Source organism: Cephus cinctus, unplaced genomic scaffold (genome assembly GCF_000341935.2).
Source record: "Cephus cinctus unplaced genomic scaffold, Ccin1 Ccin1_scaffold0709, whole genome shotgun sequence".
NCBI lineage: Eukaryota > Metazoa > Arthropoda > Insecta > Hymenoptera > Cephidae > Cephus > Cephus cinctus.
In genome coordinates this window covers 530,553-553,213 of record NW_014333329.1, presented here as the reverse complement: position 1 = coordinate 553,213, position 22,661 = coordinate 530,553, and the positions used below count along the sequence as shown (strand labels likewise).

The 22,661-nt window shown below is 40.4% G+C and overlaps 1 protein-coding gene, 1 long non-coding RNA gene and 1 other non-coding gene across 15 annotated transcripts in view; 2 read left to right on the top strand and 1 right to left on the bottom strand.

Moving 5' to 3' along the window:
- LOC107270181 overlaps positions 1 to 22,661 on the top strand; it is an 87,909-nt gene that overhangs the window by 1,243 nt on the left and 64,005 nt on the right. For 6 of the 13 annotated variants that reach the window (XM_015744967.2, XM_015744964.2, XM_015744969.2 and 3 more), the window contains exon 1: positions 17,217 to 18,148. The exons of 2 other annotated variants lie outside the window; for them this stretch is intronic. In XM_015744967.2, coding sequence (XP_015600453.1) covers positions 18,023 to 18,148 — 126 coding nt within the window. In that variant the 5' untranslated portion in view covers positions 17,217 to 18,022. Of the gene's footprint in view, positions 1 to 17,215; positions 18,149 to 22,661 lie in introns of those variants that run through there. 5 more of the 13 variants (XM_015744968.2, XM_025087626.1, XM_015744965.2 and 2 more) reach the window with 2 other exon arrangements.
- LOC112494722 overlaps positions 1 to 22,661 on the bottom strand; it is a 91,218-nt gene that overhangs the window by 19,473 nt on the left and 49,084 nt on the right. The gene's annotated exons all lie outside the window — the stretch shown is intronic.
- On the top strand, positions 12,688 to 12,759 carry Trnac-gca. The gene has a single exon. It is a non-coding gene; the product is annotated as a tRNA-Cys (tRNA).

Sequence of the window (22,661 nt, the reverse complement as noted above, 5' to 3'; positions counted from 1 at the left end):
ATGCATATCTTAACTTTGCATTGTCGGTGAGTTTGAATTACGTTAGATCCGATAACATGTATGGGAATTCTTCTTGGGAATGATCCTGTTCGGATCCTTCGATCATTTAATTGCTCTCGTAATCGATCTGGGTTGTTAGTTTCCTTATGACGTGTCCAGTGATCGAGTAATTAACTTGTTTACGAATTCTCGTGAAACGTCAAGTCAGCGTTTCCATGTTTCGCTACTTAAGTCGTAATTTGAAAATTTTTCTGTGTTGAGAAATTTCGTGCGATATCCTAATAAGGGACTTTGATTAATTATTGGGATATCAGATTATCTACTGGGTTATTTTCTTCCACGAGTTCAAACAGTTCACTCTAATCTACATGTATACTCGGAGCTTAGACAACGAGACTCTTTCACGCACGCAATTTGCTGTATGAATGACTCTGCTGTGCTATGTCGGTTTGCACGTGGAAATATATTATTCTCGGGATATATTTTCTTCGGAATAGACTTTGTTTGCTGCGAATGTGAAAAAAACTGCGAAATTGAAAAAAGCTTATGTAAATTTCAAGACCGTTTGGTTCCTGCAAGAATCCATTGGAATACGTTCGGGTTCGATTAACGTTCAGCAACCTGATTTTCTAGTCGTTGCGAAAAGGAGTGACACTTCTTGCCCGCGATTGTGAAAATTCTCTTTTACATTTCCACTTTTACTTTTACATTTTATCTGCGCGCACTTACGTTTGTGAATATCGTTTGAATTTTTATAGATTTTTATGGGGTGAACGTTGTTTTATTTCATGATTCTACTCCTGTCCAATCTTTAGGTGCTACTTTTATTTATACTATAATCCAGCTCGATCTGTTGTGATTTTTTCGCCGATATAAAACGTCCCTCTGACTATTTAATGATTTGTCGTGACGTGCCGGGGACAGGCGGGAAAAATCGTGTCTATACGATTATCACTCTTCATTAAATTCGTAAAAATAGAACGGCAACTTCCCTACCCGATCATATCGCAAAATTGTGGCAATTCAATAAAATGAATTGCCTCGATAAAGTCAATAGGAATTTTCATTTGATATTCGAATGACGCGCGAGGTCAAATAATGGATCTATCCCCAATTTGGATATTCGATAAAATCGTAATAGAAATGCTCGTCGTTCGTGATATGAAATTTAAAAAAAAGGAGTAATTTCGAAATTCTATAGAAATCGATCTACGTAACTCGAAAGTGTTGATAACGAAAAATTTGAATAGACACTCCAGGATACGTTCAGGTCAAACAGGTTGCTTATTAGATGAAACTTTTCATTATTTCTCTAGTCAATTACTCTATTCCTCCTGTATAATTCAAGTCTTCGCTATGTCCAATTAATGTTCGCAATTCCTTTGCGTGTCATAATTCCGACGTTGGGACCAATAAGTTGTCTTCATAGAATAATTCACTGGTTGCTACGTTGCCTATAGACGAAGACTATCCAAAGTTATGCCTTTACCAGGACCTCAAGTTAAATCCAGTTAAACCTCGTTTATTTCCCCGGAGGCTGTGTCTCGCCAGATATCCGAGTTTAACACGTTCGTTAAGCTTACAAAAACGATCGAAGCTTTCCAGTTACAAAGAGACAAGGGAGATATTGTTTGATTCATTGATCAAATTACCAGAACTATTCAAGTGAACTTTGCTATTAACTTATTCTATCAGAGCTCCTCTTTGGATCGTAATGAAAGAAGAATTGAATAAACTTTTTATTTTACATCCATATGCAATTTCCGATATTCGTAATGTCCTTATAAATTAATTAACAATTCTTAGGTCAATTTACTTAGCCGAAGGGAAGATAAAAGTTAACGAACCCCACGAACTTTACGACTTGCTTTACGAGTCGATTTATTTAACTTTTTTTTTTTATAAAATCTTGTCGCTCAGGTGAATATATTTTTTCGTGGTCCTATACTTTACTTGTTTCACAGGAATCAGTGCAGTAGATGTACTCAGGATACTGTCACTGTAGGGCAACAGTACTGATACTTTGAGTTTAAGACACTTTGAGTGATTAATGACCTCGTTTTAATTAAGAGTTAAACCTTTTAATTGGGATTATTATAATCACTCTGGATACTGTGATTTGATAATATGTATGCTACTTTTTTTTTTATGTATTAATTTAGAATTTTTTTGAACGCATCGAACTAATACATAGCCTTTCTCAATCCGGTAATCTCGGATAGTAACGGGACTCTCGAGAGGATTCTATTTTTGCCTGATCGGTATAGACTTCCGTTCGTTCAGTAATGTTACTGCGACGAAAAAGCGTAATTGCTGAGTCAAGCTAGGTAACCGTGTCTTGAACTGTTTCATGGATATACGCAAGAAATGACCAAGTCACGTGCATACCACAACAGACGACCACGACGACCTGACATGAAAATGGCTATGAGTCTACCGAGGAAGCATTTGAGAATTTCTGTATTTCAAGGAAGAAGCTTGTGGCTTCTTTGAGGGCGCAGCAGACAATTTATCTCGTAAATTAGCCAGTCATATTTGCACTGCTTTGCCAGAATGCATTCACCTATATGCATATATATATATTTATAATAGGAAATCTATGTATAGGAAGTATCGGCGAATGGAGAAGGCACATCGTTGCTCGTTGAAGCTACGAAGTCGCAGAGACGCCAATTACTTTTATTGCTGACGAAGGATCGAGATAACTCGATGGGAATATTTATTTGAAACTAGTGTACCTTTTATCCTTCGTTACTTAATACGGATTTCTCGACTGTTACGCGAATCCAGCAGTCGTTCCGTTACCTCGTCAGGCGTTTCTCGACGGATCGCGTGACGCGAACCGATTACGCAAGAAGGTCCACGCCTCGTATTAAAATACGAAACGAACCATGAGCCCAAGGGGTCTCATAATTGTGAAATGTTCAAAATCCGTTATTACCGCCGTGGTTCGCGCGCGCTATAATTTACGAGCGGCTTTTCGCCGAATTTTACGAGTTTCGTTGCCCTCCAGGCCCGCCCCCCTCCCTTCGACCCCGCCGAGGGGGCTTCAAAACCGCGAAACGGAAATTGTTTCATTACTGTCCCACTCAGAGTTTACAGTCATTATTAACGAGAGTTCGGTCTAATCTCATTGATGAAAATCGTAGTGGATATATTTTTTTATTGTTTTTTTTCTACCTTTCATTTAATTCCTATCGTTGTAGTTGTCATTCCCAAATCTACTTGGTTTTCGATTTTTTGGATTTTTAGCAGTTTGAGTCTTTTCTTTTTTGTATATAGGTGTTACGGGTTTGCGACATTCTGCAATTCTTCCGTATACTTGGCTTATTTGTGTAGGTTTTTTTTTTTTTTTTTTCTTAAATTGTTCAAGGGGAAACTGAGCTCCTCGATTTGGATCGGCCTAGCTCTCGCCTGAACAAACAAATATTTCGGTGATACGTCGACGTTACATATGGATAACAGCGGGCGCTGGGTTCAAAGTGGAAACTGGTGCCGGAAACGCAAATATGCAAACGTATTCCGGTAGCAATATCGGTCCGTCGAATTCCCAACCGCTGAAACTCAAATGTGTCATACCTTTGCGCGGATGAGCAGTTTAATTATTAGTGGCCTACATAGGTGGAACTTTTAGAAGCGACAGTTGCCTTGGGATGTAAGATCAATTAACGTCTCTCTTCTCTAATTGACCTCGGAATCTAATCACCGCGACTCGAATATTGATTAGAACCAATTATTTTATCTATCGTTGATTATCAATTAGCTCCAAATCAACGCTTACCTCAAATTCGATTTTTCCTGAAAATATGCAATTGAATTTATTCAAAAGTTTGTAGTATAAAATTAAAAAAAAAATTAAACTGTCCATTCATTCGGCTGAACCATCATTTGATTTACACGTTACACCTGCTCCAGTAGGGTACCACGTGTCGTACGATGTTGGTTTACATTGGCACCACGTACGAAGGTCACATGTATGTCGTAACGTATGCATAAATGAGTGTAGCATTGCAAGCAGTGCATATAGAACACAATGCGTCGCAATGCCCCTTGCGATAATAGTCGCATCGTAACTCCTATGGCAAACTCGTAAATCACTGGGGGCTCGACGCGAGCCTGATAAATGATAAAACCCACAGGGAAATTTTCGATTAGAATTTTTTACGATTACTGGGCCCAAGTCACTCACTATACTCTTTTTCTAAGCTTGTACCGTATTATTAGGGTGCTTCATGGGGCCACGTGGTAACCGTTCTTGACGCACGTTCAACGTTACGGGCTCTGCCTCTCGTAACCCGGATAACACGTGTCTTTGGCCGTAAAAGACGAGTTCCTAGTTGCATTATATTTCATAACTGCGGAAGATAAAAGTGGCCTGTATTACCTAACCGTGGGTGAACACGTGTTTCGCGTGTAAATCTCTCTCGATATCATACGTAGCCACCGCACTCTGGTAACTCGAGTGTATTACTCGCATGCGTGTAACTATGTAAATTGTACATGACTTTTTATCTTAACGATTTCAGTATTCCTAACAGCGACGACAAACGACACGAGGGGGCATATCGGTCGAAAAATTTTATAGATGTTGAACGTAAAGATTTTTTTATTTTTCACTTTTATTCCGTCCTGTATTATCTGACCGGGGGTCTCCGGAACAATGACTACTTCGCACGGTATCGTAGCGTTATATAACCAACGTTTACGAGCTTCCCACCGATCCTTCTTCCTCGTGTTCTCGCTGTTCGTCCACTTCTCTTTTTTGTTGATCCTTAACTCACATTGAGAAGCGAACCTTTCGATAAGTCGATCACTAGTAATAATATCGATATTGTCGATCCATCTTATCCGATCTTAGAAACTTATTTCGAGTTGTTTCTCATAAGTTACTTTTTCCAGCGTTCAACATCTTTTCTACGTGTATCTTTGCTAACCCAACATAGTCCGAGTATGATGGCTGATGGAAGGAAATAATATTTGCGAAAAGTAATCTCGCCCTGTATATACGCGAGCCTCCAGATATAATCTACAACGCGTCCGTACTTAATTGTTCCACAGGTCATTATCGTTGCTGCATTGTTGTTCCACTGATTTCCCGATTCGTTCGTAACGCGAATTTGCTCTACAAATAAATCTGATGCCGAATCGCGAATGCACGTAGCATTTGACGCATTACCCATAATCCTCGTGCTGTATAGGGGCAAAGGAATATATTCTTCAGTATTACGACTTTTAATATTCAATAAGTACGTATACAGGTACGTTATGCGAAGAGCAATGTGTACCTTCCGATTCCAATAACTTCGTCATCCCTCGATATTCCAAATCGACACGTAACGAATCAATATTCCTGCTCCCACCTATCCAATCATTTGTTATCTATGTCAAACAAGTGACTGTTCTTTCGTAACCCGCTACCTTTCTTGCTACCCTGATTCATCTCTATGGTTACTCCTAAGCATATTCGCCGACCTCCTGTACGTACACTGACTTCGACTTTTTAACTTCACACCCGCTGGGTATTCGTCGTATGATCGCAGATCGGGCAGTTTTGAAATAACGAGTACACTGTGTGCCTGTGCACCTGGCTGCTTCGCGATCACGTTCATAAATCTTATACAGCGTAGCATTCGTGTTCGCGAACTGCCAATGAAGGTGACGGTAAGATTGAATTTTATCAAGTGGCGCATCGACGTGTGTAACGAGATAAGAAGGTGTTCCGTGATTATAAGATTTAATTGCAATCGTTGAGAGAGGAAATAAACAAAAAGAGTATATATATATATTATATCTGAGTCGGATTGTATCGGAACGTATTTTTTTTTTTTAAGTAAGATACATATTTTAAGGTGGGATTTTTTCGTGTATAATATTTCTGCATGATTTTTTTTAAATATGGGACGCAAGAATTTCACTAGCTCGTAGATCCTCTGGCTAGGTACCACGTTGCATACGAAAATAAAAAGCATTCGTAATATCACGGAAATAAATAGCTAGCTCGACTGTCGCTTGCGCATGCGGCTTGTTGTGTTGTCGGGCCGTTTGTCATAGAGGATAATTAATTCTGAGGGGCTGCTGCTTCGCCGGGAAGAAATACGTGGGCGTGCCGGTTATGCCTGTGTGCTATCGCTGGTACGTAAATGAAATTGAGGTATCAATGGATAATAGGGTGGTTTGTTCGGGATTTAATAATTGCACAGAAAGTCGGACAGTTTCTTGACTCGCGCTTCTTCGTAACGCTTGGAAGAAGTTGAGAAGCTCGCTCGAATCATTAATGGCTTTAACTCGGTGACATCGTCTTCTTGGAGTATATATATAGGAACGATGAAACTTTGCCGGCTACGTATACCCAAGTCATTGGTACTCAGTTTAGCTACCTTGTTCGCAGTGAGCTTTGCCTTAAAGGATATTGGAAATCTAATTCTAGCAGGAACTTTATTAAATTTCTTATTTACTTCTGAAATGTCGAACTTTCTTTTCGCTTTCCTTTATCCTTCACGCTTCGCCAACAGGAACGTTTTCTAGCGATACGTTATCTCGTAGCGTCCCGACCCTCATTGACAACCGATAATCAATAATGTACGTCATCGCTCGTGTGACGTAGCAAGTATGAGGTACCTATGATAAGGTCGTTGAGATAAGAATCTAGTCTAACTCCGAAAAACAAAATGATTTTGTTAGAGGGGCAAATTAATTTTTTGCAAAATTTTACCTAAAGGCTCTACGATTCTTGGAGTCGAATTGAGATCAGTTATAATTTCATTGTCGGTAGCGACGATTTTACGTTCTATTTTCTCAGCTATGATAATCGTATATGCCAGTATGGCTGCTAAGTCTGGCGATGACGATTTGCCGCGTCTACTGAAAATAGACGCAAGGGTGCTCGGCTTTGCGATATACGAACGACATGTAGGTAACAATCGTGCACTGTTCTCGTGGTAGGTCCACGTGGTGAGGGTTAGTATGTCAGACGCCCGATGGCTTGGGAACAGAGCCCCATAGACGTGGCTCGAACGACTTCAGCTTTAAAATCGTTTATCTAATTACAAAATAAATATCCTGCAAATATTTAGAGGCCATTTTAAGCTAGTTATAAAATGCAGCTTGTTATTTGGATATTCCAAGTAAACAGTGATTCCTATTCTTTCTACAAACTTTAAATACGTATGGTATAATTTCCATGTATCCGTTTCTGGATGAATCAAGTATCTGTATAGTGGGAGCGTAAAAGTCTCACGCAAGACTGCAGTAAAATATTTCGATCCGCGTCAGTGATTCCTCCACTCGTCAATCTGGCACGTTATACGTCTCTTGCATAACGTGGAAACGATATAGAATAAAGATACGTCCTTAAGGCAACCTTGTTGATCCTCCTACCGCGCGCATGAAAACGCTTAAAGTGGTAGCTGAAGAAGCTACTTCTCAAATTCACATGGAAATCGGATATCTCTGCATTATGTCGCGAATAACTCGGTACACATGTAGGATGGCGGGTTACCAGTGTGCTCTGACGTAGCGTACTATACAAGGTGGGACAAATTACAAGATACAACCGGAAAGGATTCCTGATTTCTCATGGAAAAGCAAATCGAAATTGCAGAGTACATTTTTTTCTCTACGAGGCTTCGTTTTTTAAGAAAATTGACTGTAAAAATCAACGGGGCACGCGCGCAGTTAACTGATAAGCGGCTTAAGGAAAATCACTTGAGACACTATTTTCTTTCGTATTTGTATATAACAACCCGTATTCAGAAATCGCTTTTAGTACTAATAGCGCGTTCTTAAGTTTTTTCTTAGTGACTTTTAACTAAAAGCGACTCTATTAGTGACTTTAAGAGCGAGTTCTGAATACGGGCTTATGTCTTGTTATACAGGTGTTTGAAAAATTGATGGTTCAGGCCATGCTAAAACCAGCTCATAACTCTCTGATTCGACCAACACAACTTTGTGTACAACAATAATGTCGAAATTTAAAAAATTCGTTAATTAACAAAATAAATTGCTTTCGAGATTGGAATAGGGGTTAAATTATTTCAATCATCTTATGTCACGATGTTGTATACAGGTATGGAAGGAAGCAGTGATCTGTAGCGAGCTCCGTAAGTCGACGTGCATAGCTACAGTGCTAACATTTAAAGTCGCGTTTTCGTAAAACTGAAGCCTGCTAGAGAAAAAAATTTATTCTCCAATTTCAATTTACTCTTCATAAAGAATCCCCTACTTTTTCGTTGTACCACGATTTTTGCCCTATCCTGTATAAGTTGGTAGCACTGAAATAGGCAGGAAACTTGACTTGATTGTGCTGCGAGCAGAAGTAAAATAAGTAGATAACGTAATAGCGAATTTTCATTTGGTACCGATAACGAAATTGTTTTTTAAACAGCGGCGCGGCCGCCTTGACAATTCACGGAGATGAATTCTACAGTTTATTTGTCCTGCGACTGTCCCAGGAAAAAGTTGGCAGCGACAGCTTGGCACTGGTAACCATGGGAGTAGGTAGATATACGGTTAGCTAGTGGACAGTTCTTGTCGTACCTCAGACCTTCTCTTGAACTCTTCTCCATCTATATACTCTTCTTATGTGTATATATCTAAATTTCATCGACGAAATTTCTCCAGAAAATATAATATCAATTCTTCGTCATAGGCTTCGTGAGAAGAAGCCAAGAATCTTACTTGCCAACCAGAGTCCGTAATAAAATTACTTGGCAGCACGCATCCCTATCAACCAACCCCCGACGCCTTTCGCTACTGTAATTGATTGAGAACGAGAGATCAGCTGATAGGGCTCATGCGATACCTTTATTAAAATCCGTATTAATCGTGCGGTATACGTGACCACTGGAGATTGAACGCAGATCGGACAATTTCCTTGATCCATATACGATAATCGTTTTGTGTTTCACGCGAAATTCATAATGTTTTTTTTCCCCTCACTGGCGATGATTATTAACGGGGATACCCTTTTTTACTGTGATGTTTTCATAGTAGTAAACGGTATGCATTATAATAGTCCGTGCTAGAAGTACGCTCTTGGGCCAATGTAAACGTGAGCTCTGTGAACGATGATCGCCATCCCGAGATGTTAGGATGGGTTATAAATATGAAGCATCCATATCGACGAACCAAGATACGACAACTACGAAGCCGGTGTCTGGCTGCACTCAATTTCAATATAATCGAGCCAACCCAACCTGACCCGACACGCCCGGCTCATAAAGCGACACGGGTATCATGTGGCGAATGAAGAAGTCGAGTGATCTTTCAATAAGCTGACTGACCCCGAAGTTCTGACCCCCCCAACCGCCCTCTCTATGACCCCGTACAATCGATCAATCTCAAGCGCATCCACACTGCGGTCGGCGTACTTTGCACGTGTTAGGCAATTTCAGGCAGAAACGGTAAAGTTTCCCGGACTCTCGTCCTTTTGGAATCGGACTCTCGTGACACGTGCAATTATGTCACACGTCCGAGGATCGAATTACCATAAGCCGAAAGTCAATCGATGTCTTTCCAGCAGGCTTCATATGTCACGTCCTATAGACGGTAGCGTTATAGTGTCACGGATTCGTCATATTGGGTCAACGAAGGTCGTAATTGTCAACCGTGACAGCCTCTTACCGGAAATTGGATCGCGTGATAATTAATATGCTAGACGTCATACCTCACGGCTGCCGCGATGTGATCTGGTATTGCAACGAGGTTACGTAATAGGCTGAGTTTACGCAGCGACGTTCCCATCAATGAACCGCGTACGTGTATACGTCATCGCTCGTAGGATCGTTTATGCTATAGTTATGCGGGTTATGCAAGGTTTCATACTTTTAGCACGAACTGTAGAAACGCTACTTCCTTGGTTATGTAACTCTTCGCGCAGTTCGATGCTGAACGATTGACGGATTTTTGTAGGAATTTTATTGGTGACGTTGCGGTAACGATTCTCTCTATTTTTTTTTGTGACTGCAATATTACGATAGAGAGATTTCAGGATTTTGTTTGAAATTTTTTAAAATATTCATCGTATTCAGCTTTGGAAGATTATGGAATATTTGGAGAATTGCTTGAGCAAATGGGGAATTCAAATTGAGCGATATGTTGTCAATGTTAATATATGTATAGTATATATATATTTTTTTAAAATGACTGATAAAATAATAAAAATCGTATCATCCAATTTCTCATTGTCGTTCTTTTTCTTGTTCACGTTCCTTCATCCCTCATGTGCTAATGATAGGCCACTGCTGCAGCATACATAATTGCTGGGCATTAGGCGTGGGTGGCAAAAGGCATAATTAGCATCGATCGCGAAACTGGCCTGAAGTTGCTTCGAGGCACCAAATCTCATCGGCTAATTCACATCGACACGGAAGACAGATAAGTGTACTTCGTGTTTCACCTTGTTCATTTTAGGAATACTTTTATTCATCGTTCCAAGGTCTAGAGTAGTCGCCAGTTATAAGTTCTCATACTTTGGCTTCGAGTTGGACTACGGTTTAATTCGAGTCTTGCCAATTTAATTAACCGTGAATGTGTCGTTAGCTATGGTCACTTGTATGTGGAATATCAGAAATATAAAGTTATATATATTGCCTCGTAAGCCGTATGGACTGTTTGCACTTGGCAGCTTCCTCCAGTAATTAGGAACTCAATTAGTGACACTTCAGAGCTGCGACTAGGACCCGAGCCACCACCTACCTACTTTCGTTCAGGAACTACGACAACGTTGACTGTCACTGAGACACCAACGTGGCTCAGGATTTTATATTCAGAACGTTGATCGGCCCAATTTATGCCTAGATTGTCAAGTAACTAATCAAGTGCTAGGGAGCGAAGCAAATCCCGTATATCCTTCAGATCTCTTGTCATTATTATATTTTCAAACTGATATGTCACTTTAGGAGACACTTTTCTTTTTAAGTATTCTTGTTCTGCCGTTACTGGGTGAAAATCATTTTCATCTTATTTCCATATGACGAGTCTCAGACTCTCTGCGTGCTTATTTTGGAATTGATCGACGAGGGACTGGATTCCTTGTAATAGGGGTTACAGTAGATCTTTGATAATTTGTAATTTTTTAACGGAGAATAAAACTTTTTTGAAACGTTTCGCTTGCACTTTCGACGTTCCCTTTTTCGGAGAGTTCGATTTTTACGTCTCAGTCTTTTCACTGAATTTTTAGGGGTTTTTCTATAGGTTTGGGTTCTCCAAGGCGGACAGTGTTTGCAGGAATTTGTAAATCTGACGATCGGTGCTTGATTTTCTTTGGACGACGATATGAAATAATGCGCTTTGCATTTCTTCACTATACCAAATTCCATTCCTCGCTTTAAAGCAGTAGCGACCTTAAATGAAGTTTATGTGGGGCATGAATTCAGCTGAAATTTGACGTCCCGCAAAGTTTGACCTCTTGTCGGGTTCTTTTTTTACCTGTCGTTTGGATGCTCGCCTCCCATAGTATTTCAAGATGTATGTCAGAATTTTGCTAAACGTACAACCCTTCCTGCCTTGAAGATTCTTTGCGGCTGACATGACAGAAGATTCTTACATTAGAATGGGGTTGGCAAATTTCTGAATACCTTCTCTAACTGACGTTACTGAAATTGCACGTCAACCAAGTCATTCATCAAGCTCTTCCTAGAAAGATATTTTTCAAAAAGTTTGCGTATCCGCATTGAAAAAACGGATTTGACACTGAACCCATTTGGAAATTGAACTAAACCGAATGTTCGACAGCAATCGTCGAATGCAATCGATATGTAGTAGCATTTGTTTTTCACAGCGAGTAGAATTGAATTTCAATCTCATCGAAGTTCCCTATGAAAGCGACTCTCGCATGGCAAATAAAATTTTGTTCTGACGAATGCTCAAAGAATGCCCTGCAATGCGTCGCCATGGGGCACCTTAAAATTTTATTCTTTGGACAAACGACTATAAATATATCTAAAAATTGATGATAGTGACGTCATAGGCATCTACAATACTTTCAAGAAAGGGTAAACCTACTTAAAAATATTTTTTAAACAGGTTAACAGCGCCATCTCTTGTGAAAAAAGGCCAGATGGCGTTTTCTTTGAGCATTTGTTACAAAAACTTTTGTATCTGACTATTAACGAATGAGTATAAGACTCGTGTGATTGGTGCATTCGCCTGATGGCTCGTGTACCAAACTTCACACTCGTGTCACACATAAATGTCCAACATGCATTAGTATGATTGGAAAATAAAAAAATAATGAGATGAACAAGATACAGGATGAATTCTTGCAATACTCAAACGTTGGTTTGAATTTTGTAATTTTAGAAAAAATGAAAACATGAAATTTGACAGGTGTCAAATTTCACACAAACGCGTGCACGACTCCGAAAAAGACAGACTCAACAATTATACGTTGATTTCAAGCAATAGAAAAATTCATTCAACGTATAACACGTAATACGTAAGATACAGTTACGAGTCCAGTCAGCATTATAAATTCAAGAGAACAAAATCGTATGCACTTTATCTCTTAAATGCACGTGATACATTTTTATGCATCTGTATTGATTCCATAATGCCTATGAAAGGTGTAAATCGCATATTGGAAACTCCAAGTGCATACGCTATGAAACGTATCTCCGCAACATAATAGAATTCCGAGTTTCCCTTTAAGTAAGCACGTGCTACCAAAGAAAAATAATTGCAATAACCGGGGATATAGCTCAGGGGTAGAGCATTCGACTGCAGATCGACAGGTCCCCGGTTCAAATCCGGGTGTCCCCTCAGCCGATTTTTTTCTTTCGTACCAATTTCAAATTTCCCGCGTCCAATGCACTCCGCACCGAACTCTGTAGAACGAAGTCGGTCAGACTCGCGTCTGATCCTTTAATTCTCACCTCGTTAACTTAGGCGATTATGTCACGAGGCAAGTGGCCACTTGTCCTATATCATTTCAAGCATGTGTAAACCTACATCCATTCACATGTGAACAGCGTCCGCCCATGCATTGTGCGATAACGTTGTACCAATTCGAGATGAACTTCCCTTCTGATTTACAAAAAATGACGGCTTTTAGTATAAATACAAAAGTATTTAAAAAAAAAAAGAATTGTGTAAAAAGTCCCAGAGTGCATCGTTCTCACTAGCTATTATTCAGTAGACAAAAGTTTCTAGGGAATTTCATTTACACTTAGAATTTCATTTCAACGTGTAGTATTACTGTGCACATTAATTCGTAACTATGTCAAACGAAAATTTCCTACTTTTATTGTTTGATTTTACAATTATTTTTAAAACCAAATTTCCCTAGGGATACTTCAACTGCGCCACTACTTATTTCTATGCTCGTCCGTCTATTGCTCCAGCAACATGTCTATCTCCTCGTATAGGTATGTGCCAATGTCCAGAGACTTTGATCCTCGTGTGATCGATACTCGAGTATTTCAATCAAAGCCGGAGCTCCCAGGCTTTCAGGATTATTCCAGACGGACTTGTCCGTCCTTGGACAAAAGGCTATTGAAATTCACGAATCCCAAGCCTATCTCGACTCCAAGCAGTGTCCATGGCAGCCAACCCACAGACTAATCCTGCATTCGGCTCTAACAATCTCCAGGACGGTATGACAAAGCTAGAGAATTATTTATTCCTTTCACGCTCGATCGAGTCAATTTTCCAAGCAATTCTCGGACATTGAATAACACAAGATTCCCGTTGAAAGACATAACGCTTTACATTAAATTTAATAACCACATAGCAACGTTAAATTTTTAATAGTGGAATATTCATCTTGAACGATGTGTGTTATAATATCACTTTAGTAGCGATGTCAGGTGTCTCGATGTCAAAGTTCAAAGTTGATGGATCGACCTCGCGGGCTCATCGACAAAGCCTCTGTCCAATTTGAATTCATAAAAGCACAATTAATCTGTACCAATTTCTCGTTGCTCGAAGCTACGGTACACGCAGAGTACATCTTAGTCGTATTAAATTATAATGAGACTACACCTATATCGTAGATCCCAAGTGAACACTATAGGTACGCGAAAGAAGTAACGTGTTCACGCCCTGATGCACTATGATGCAAGGTCCATGTAATATGGTTAGGTACGTGGTACTTACCCTTGCACATGGAAGTTACCCTTGTTATACCGTACATATAACTATATGGAATCGTGTATCAAGTACCCTCGGCAAGTACGAAATTGCAATAGCGAATTCGTAAAATTCGGAATTACTTGAAGCACTTCGTGTCGAGCATCGAATTTCCATTTTCATTCGACATGTATTGTACGTTCAAATGTCCGATTTAACGAGACGCAGACAGTCGTGCGGTGCCTATCGATATCGATGGATCTGCTTTCGTAATTTCGTGAAAAGCCCCGGGCAATTTAGCGGCGAGTTTTAAAAGTTTAAAAAATACGTCCATTAAAACGTCATTCGATTGTCATGCTAGTTTATGTATCGCAACAGTGAAAAGCTCATAAAACTTAATGACAGATCGTTGCTGCTTGAAATCGATATAAATCATTATTGAATTTTACTTCTTTCTTACACGCCAAGTGTATCTGCGGATTTTAGGTAAATTAATATTTATACCTATGTATCTTTTGGTTATTAATTTATTTGACTTTTAACCTATTTAATACGGTTTTAAACTTCCCATCCGATAATACAAGCGTTACGCTTAGCCGATACGAGTAATTGGTTAGCGGATAACGACGATTCTGGATTTTGGTAATTTAACCACAAGGATATTTCCCCAGGGGTTTGTCGATATATTTGTGCCAGCCTTATTTATTGCGCATTAGGTATATAATGGCCCAAGGCTTGTCTCGGGATTATTGCGTTTTACGGGTTGAACCTGAAATTACGGCGAAACGTCGTATGCCTACGGATACGGGATAGAATAGAACTTTTTACGCGTAGAAACGCACGCGATAGGGACTGCAGGTCGGAAACGTTTCAGAAACGATTCGAAGTCGAAAATAGATTCCAGACACGCGTATACAATTGTGTACGTCTGCAAGCCGACGTATCCTGAAGAAATTTTCGGAATTCCTGGAGTCCCTGGTGATGTCGGTGCTGAAATGTTCCTGGTATTATTTCAAAGTTATCTCAACAATTTTAAATAGGGTTTATCACGCCTAGTAGAAAACCTCAGACAGTGAACAGTCCAGGTCATTTTTTCACCTGTCAAGTCTCGGTTGTCTGATTAGAGAATATTTTTTTCAACTTGAAAAATGGGTGATAACTTATGGGTATCGATGTTATCTGTTGGCTTATCGTAAGAAGGAGCAACGTTCGATATGTTCACGGAGACATGAACGTTGCTTGCGCTGTCGAATACGCCTGAAGTATTGATAACCCAACTCGCACTGCGGTACTGGAGGGTCTCGTACAAACAGGCGCAACTGGCATACCGCCAACTACAATACTACACGTAGTGGACGCGAATGCGTGGTTGCGCTGTACGTGGAGAAATAAAAAAAACTTTTTGAAATTTAATGAAAAATTTTGTAGCTCGAGCACGGACGTCTTTTCGCCAACGTGCACTATGTACAATACAGTGGTACCTTGGCAGCTTCGAGTTACTTCACGTGGATAGTGTGTAGCAGTGGGACACTTAATTCTCATCTGTCTTACAATTAAATAAATTTTACATGCATTAGTCGAAAATTACAGTTGCTTGATATTTCGATTAGAAAATTATCGCAGTTTATTAAATTGCATCGTGCGAAACCTGGAATCGTTTTTATTTCAGGCAAAATCTAAGTCGGTCGTATCTCTGTCGCTTCGTGCACAGGAAATGCATTCAATTCAGCCTGAGAATGAAACAATTTTTCTTCATACTTCTTATTCTCATGCTCGTAGCCTGGATTCGAGAAGGTACAGTATACCTTTGATATACGTACGGTGAAAGGGTACAACACTGTTGATTACCGATAGCATAGTTTCGCGCTACGATAATAACGTCGTTTCTATAATGCAAACACGATAAGGACAAGGTCGCTAGTATGTATACATATGTATATGCTTGACTCCACGATTCCTGACACGTATTTCCAGCGAGTAACAGAGCTGCTGGAACTTAAGTGAAATTAAACATTGAATAAATAGACCGTCAGTGTTGCTGCTGTCACTTATAGTTTTTATTTTGACGACTGTTATATTTTTTTTTAAAATAAAAGAACGTGGGCGTATCGCCCCCAATAATTCTACGTATCATTCCACTAATTCTAATACCTATTGAGCCCCTTTTTGTTAATGGATCCAGACCAGGGCCTGAAGAATCTAGTCTAAGTGGATGGGACTTTCAGTAAGTCAGTGACTCACTGGGCCAGCATTCTCCTTCGATGCGTTTAGTGTGGGGCCCTTTCTCGCTCACTTACGCCCGCATAGTAGAAGCATTAAAGCATAGCTATGCTACGAATGCACTTACCAACGTAGAACGACTGGACAGTGCCGTAACGGGATATTCGGGAGCCTTGAGCGTTAAAAAAGAAATATTTTTTACATACGAGCCTCTCAAAGTTTTACTATGGTCTGACGTAGGTCGTATGAATTTTTTAACGATGCGTCATAGCTGTACTATCACGTCCTAGAGAAGATAAACGTCATCGTTCAGGTAACTTCGTTATCATCGGTCAGTGTCTGAAAAGTATATCTATAACTAGATCGATCAATGATCAGTACCGCCAATAACACGTTATCAGAGCCAAATGCGCACGTCACCAGAAGAACTTCAATTCTTCACGTCAGAAACGGGTAGCGGATAAGAAACCAACACTGTTATTGTTATACGAATACAGTGGAGAGAAATTGATATTAATACACTGTCGCGATACTTTGGAACGATAAAAACAAACCTTAAACCTTTGAAGCGTCTTGGATAATCAGCTGATATCAAATACTCTTTCATACTTCTTGCGTATAACAGTAACGTATCTGGAAATATGATCTTTGGGGTTCTATCACGCTGCGATATATCCGTAGCATGAACTGTGTTATTCTCGGTATCATTTAACATAAATAGCTCTACCGTAAATAGTCTATGCCGTGTCGTGTCGAAATTCTTGAAGAAAAATTTCAATCGCCGATGGCATTCAGTATCAATTGAAAATTAAATCCGGCAGAGATTCCACTTTCTTCGTGGCGCCCCATTTTATTCGGCCCTGACGGTCCCACACCAGTAAGCCGTAGGGAACGAGCCGTAGCTGTCATTCCTTGGGCCAGTGGTAGCAATTACCACGCAGCCTTACTCACGGACAAGCACGATAAACATTTTTCAGTTTCATTCAATTCTCAAGACGGGAAGCACTCTGTAGTTCGGTCCAGTTTACTTGCACGTGTGTTCTTGCGGGCTAATAAGTCAAAGACGAAACTGTAACTTGAACGTCGGCTGCGCTCGAAGACTGAACTGTACACGGGACATGTAAAAGCTGTGACGATATCGAAGAGCTTCGCACGATCTGGCTGATCAGATTGTTTTCAACTATCGGCGAGTGACAGTCGCGCTCTGTCAACCCAAGTTCGTTAAATCTTCGCAGTGGTAACGTCATTTTAGACACGAACTTCGTTTACGTGACTAACAGTGATCCTAGATACTTTTAATCGGCACGATATTGGGAGATTAATTTAATTTGGCAGATTTACGGGTGTGGTTAAGAAAGTGACTTTGGTTAATCAAATTGATTTCTTGTTTGACAGTGACTATTGGCACTCGTGGCCTTTGACAGTGTTTCATACAACTCGTATGTTTCTCCGTGTGACGTGTCGTGCTACGTTATTTGTTTATATGTAAATTCTCAATAAGGAGAGTTGCTAATATTTTTCTTAACACACTCTATGGACCGTTGGTGAAATTCGGCAGTGAGTTTGAAAAATTTCAATCGAGAGTTGAGATATTACGCAAGAGCGTGATCACGTCTTTTACCCGGATATACCGATTTCACAGTGATTTCGTACTCGTGAATTTCTCTCGCTACTCGGTCGTGTTACACGCTTGAAACTGTTGCCTTCCAAGCTGGACAATGAGTGGCTGCGGTAAATGAAATTTACTTTACGGCGGCGTCGTTTGACAGGAAATATAATTCAAGAACGTAAACAAGGTGCAAGGATGGTGCACATGAGCTATGCTCAGTGGGCGTGCTTGCCAAGCACTTACCGCAACAAGGTTCGTATACCCTGCTTCGCTTCCTGTATTATCATACGTTGCCTTTCTTCCGGCTTTTTTTCTCCCTTCTGTGTAAACGCACTTAAATTTATTGGTTTGATTCGAAGCGTTGATCCATCGAGTGAGAAGAACGATCCATGTGTTGTTTTCCTTCGTGAGAATCTGGAAGCTGAGATGAACTGCAAAAATAAATTTATCAGTACATATGTCTATGAACAGTAGTCACGTTTCCATCCAACTCCATGTAGAACAGGCTATTATAAAAAAAAAATAATAACTCAAAAATATTTGTCATGCTTTTTCAAAACTGCGAGTATATCCAACTCTATCCAAGACATTTCGTTATCCAATTACTTAGCCGAGTCAAATTTGACAAACTGAAAACTGTAATTGGATCGTCCTAAAACGCGACACCTACGAGGGCGTATAAAGTGCAATTCGCGTTGATTAAACAGGAAATAGCGATATTTGAGATATTGACGCGCGCTCCGTTCCTTATCGTATATCAAACGTAGCGTAATACCTCACGCTATACCAGAGAACGATTTCCTCTGGGACTAATGATAATTAATTGTCTTTGGATAAGTCATTAGCTACATACAAATTACGCCTTTGTACGCGATGAAAGCAACGTCATCGTTTAATATCGTAACGTTTAATTTCCCATAAAACATATTGTTAATGACGGTATCGCGACTATAATTTTGTATCAGACTATAAATATATATATACACATAACATACATTAAACTAGTCATACGCTCATTCAATATATGAACTACTGTGTATATATTAATATACTCATACTATTCAGATACTTGTTCCAAGTAAGATACGTACTCATATGCTTTCCATATGGGTATGCATATAATAATGCACCTTACAAACTTATATAGCAGGTATACATATATATGAATATAATATATCTGGCAGTCTACATGATATTTCCATTACACGTCCGCAGGGTGTGAAACGTGGCCATCCGTGTGTCCGATAGCATGTGGCGACCATAGGTCGAGAGAGTTCAAGTAGTTTCCTCTCGAAACATCGGCCAGTACAAGTCTCTGAATATAGGAGAGATGCAGTTGCAAGTGTAACGCAGGCACATATAGTGCAGAATCCGACGTGAATATGTGTAGCAAGTGTCAGGGAAAGGTTCGTAAACTGCACAAAATGTCGGTAACAATGTCCAACTCACTCGGCAGAGATGAAATTAATGTAAAGGGGGTTTGGCCGCAGAGGGATGTGCGATGGCTGTGTAATTAATTCCAGTCGCGATGTAACATAGGTTAGATCGTTAGCAAGCACGATCGACGTAGTAACGAGCGTACATAACGCCATCTTGAGTTTACGACTGGAGTCCTGCCGTTGAGAGAATTATTAATAGGGCCTAGCCGGACGCCGATGAAATTTCAATAAATCTCATCTCGACTGGCTGCTTTGGCTTCGGTTGTCTAAAGTTTCTGGGCTTTTGCGACAGGCGACGAGGCGCTTGAACGAAACGATCCTGGCGTCACGTTTCTAGACATTTCTTAAGCCGAGTCCTATGGCATATTAGCAAAGATCAATCTGACGTTGCGAACCGCACCCAATGATCTTACCACCGCGCCCATGTGTCATGCGTTGCGTAAAAAAAAAAAAAAAAGAAATAGGCTTTTAACAGCCGCGAACGACTATCGCTTATCTATGATGATTCAGTGCGAAAGGGAGACAATGAAATCTATAGGAAATATAGCGTCATGAATTTTCGCAATGGCATATTCAATACGTTGGCTTCGACGGCGTCAAGTAAATTCTTGCAGGGAGTACGTTTATCTGTCAGGCACCTGGGACCAGGATCCAAGACGTAGATAGGCAGTTATTATGGATTCCAGACATGCCGGAGACGCGTCCTTCGTGGAACAGAAGGAACAAGGGAGACGGGAAACGGACGTCGTTGCTTACGCTAGACGTACGAGTCGAATCCATGAATTTTCAAAGATGGTATGGATATTTATAGATATGTGCACAGTGGTGTGACGTAGTCCTAGGATCGATTCTGGTACTAAAAAAAATTATTCTAAAATCATTTCGGTAGATCTCTACGATGATCATCAATTCATCAGTATTGTACTCATCTGTACGTGAGGCTTATAGACCCAGACGTACCTATAGGTGACCCGTAGCATGTAGTATAAGAGCGGTATACGTTATATGTAGAAGCCGTATGCTAGTTGGACCGTTATTATACCCATTCTAATTCTAAACGTGCCATTTGAACGCTGTCTCGCCGGTCATTCGAATTGAATGAGCTGTTCCAAGTCCCTGTCGATGATGAGGCTAACAGAATCGAAAGAATTTAAGAATGGCGCGCGCACCCATTTTACCATACACGACGTGCATACCTATTACGATGTTTATGTCTTTATGCTAATGGAGGCTACGTTTCATGTAATGGGTTCTTGACCCATAATCCAACTACGGTATTCGGCAACTCCTCGAAGTACTATGCTGACGATGATTATGTTTACTATTGATATGCTAGGAACGAGAAAGCGAATCAGCATAAAGTTTGCATGATTCGAGGTTCCTCGTGTGGATTTCAAGGCGCAGGACCGTACTTTATTATAGTACATGTATGTACATGGAGGCTGCTCGTGATACTTCGGAGTTAATTGTACAAATTGTACCGCAAAACACGTTCTGAGACATCATTTGTTATTCGTGGTTGGTGCCAACTGATTTAGACTTTCAAATTGCTGGTTTGGCTATCGTGTCGCTGTGGCAATGAGATAAGTAGGCAGGACGTGGCGCATTGACTTTACTTCTATTATTCTGGATTGCGAAAGACTCTTTTCTTTTTCTTTTTCTACGTTCCGTCAACACCCTCGTGAGCATCGACGCCATTTGTACACGAGCTGCAAGTAGCCGGGAGCACGTGGGACATTCGATTCTAATATTGTCCTAGGCACTGGCTTCTGCCTGACTTGCTTGCCGGTCGAAAACTCCCAGTGGCTCTGCCAGTGGCTGGTCATCTCGGCGACGGAGTCAGTGGAATTTGTGAGACTGCCGAACTACGAGGGATTCATACAGGGGATTCGCAGTGTTATTAAATTCATCCATAATAACTTTCGTTATGTGGACATTCATCTTGATGGTCTAGCTCCGCGGGCCGTGGAAGGTCCTGGTGGTATCTTGTTGTGGAGTCATCGTCTGGTCTTGTAGTTGCCAGGATTTAGAGTCGCGACATCAAAACTGATGGAAGAGGGTAAATAAGCCGGTGAGTAGGATGCAGATGAGAAATTGAATTGGTAATTTTCGTGCGAGTCTATTCGGAGCACTGGCATGGGCTCTGTTGAGGAAAAGGAGTAGTCACGTAATATTATTGAATAATAACGTGACTGGTACGAAAGTTTTTTTACGCTTGAAAATTCATAATTAAATAACGAAGCCAATGGCGTCTAATAATTGTATTGTTCTGGTTTTGTGTGTTACGTACCCTGGAGTAATGCTCTTATGCTTCTATTCTTGACGGAGGAAGTTTATCGCTTTTACAGAAAACGGGATACGACCAGAATTTACGGTTTCCGTGCGAGAGAGTTTTCAGCGTGAGCCCTTCGCTTGCCTCCCTGCATTATTTACAATCGAGCAGGAAAACAGCGACTGTTAATATTACGCCCGACTGTGTTATCAACTTCGAAGTATGATATGGTATGAAAAATAAAGTTACGAGAGACTGTATAACTTTAATGCGGAGAGACGGTGCGATTTATTATAATTCAGGATTTGCTGTCCTTCAGGGGCAACTGTGCCGTTGAGACTCGAAAGTTGAAAAATTCATGTACCGTCTCCGTGAAATTTCGCATTCCCGTAAGACGAGGCAACGGAGGTTCGTGGATAAGGGCTGTAGTAATATTTGATAAAGTGAGCGTCAAGTGTTTTCGAGAGATGCTGGAAAGTCGTCAGGAAAATATCTTCGCACAACGTCAGTCGTACCGAACCGCCACTGGCCAGAAGCAAACAGTTATTTTTACATACAGTGTCTTAGCTCATCTTCTATTTCACGGCAACCTCACGGACGATATCAGAAAATTGTGTAACCCGCAGACAAACGCAATGTCTGTTTCTCGAAATAAACGAACGCCATGCCATGTTTGGCCTATACAAATTTTCCCCTGTAGAAGTTCATTTCGCTTCATGTATATGACAAAGGACAGGCTGATTTTTCACAACGAGAAAATATTACTACCGGGTGTCCCTAGGACGAGTGACTTTCAAGAAGATTCATTTGCAGACGTAAAATACGGAATACTTGTAGCTCGTTAACGTGGTAGGAGACTTAACCCTTAACAAACTTTCTCTAATTAGGTCGCTTTATATCGACAGACGGGTCGCTTCTATTTCTGGAAGTTACATGACAATTTCTACGCCACGTCTGAAGGTTTAAGAGACAAGACTGGGTATCGTGGATGCATGGGAGGGGTAGGACGTTATTTTTATACCTTCGCAGTTTGAAAAATGTCGGCTTTCATGAA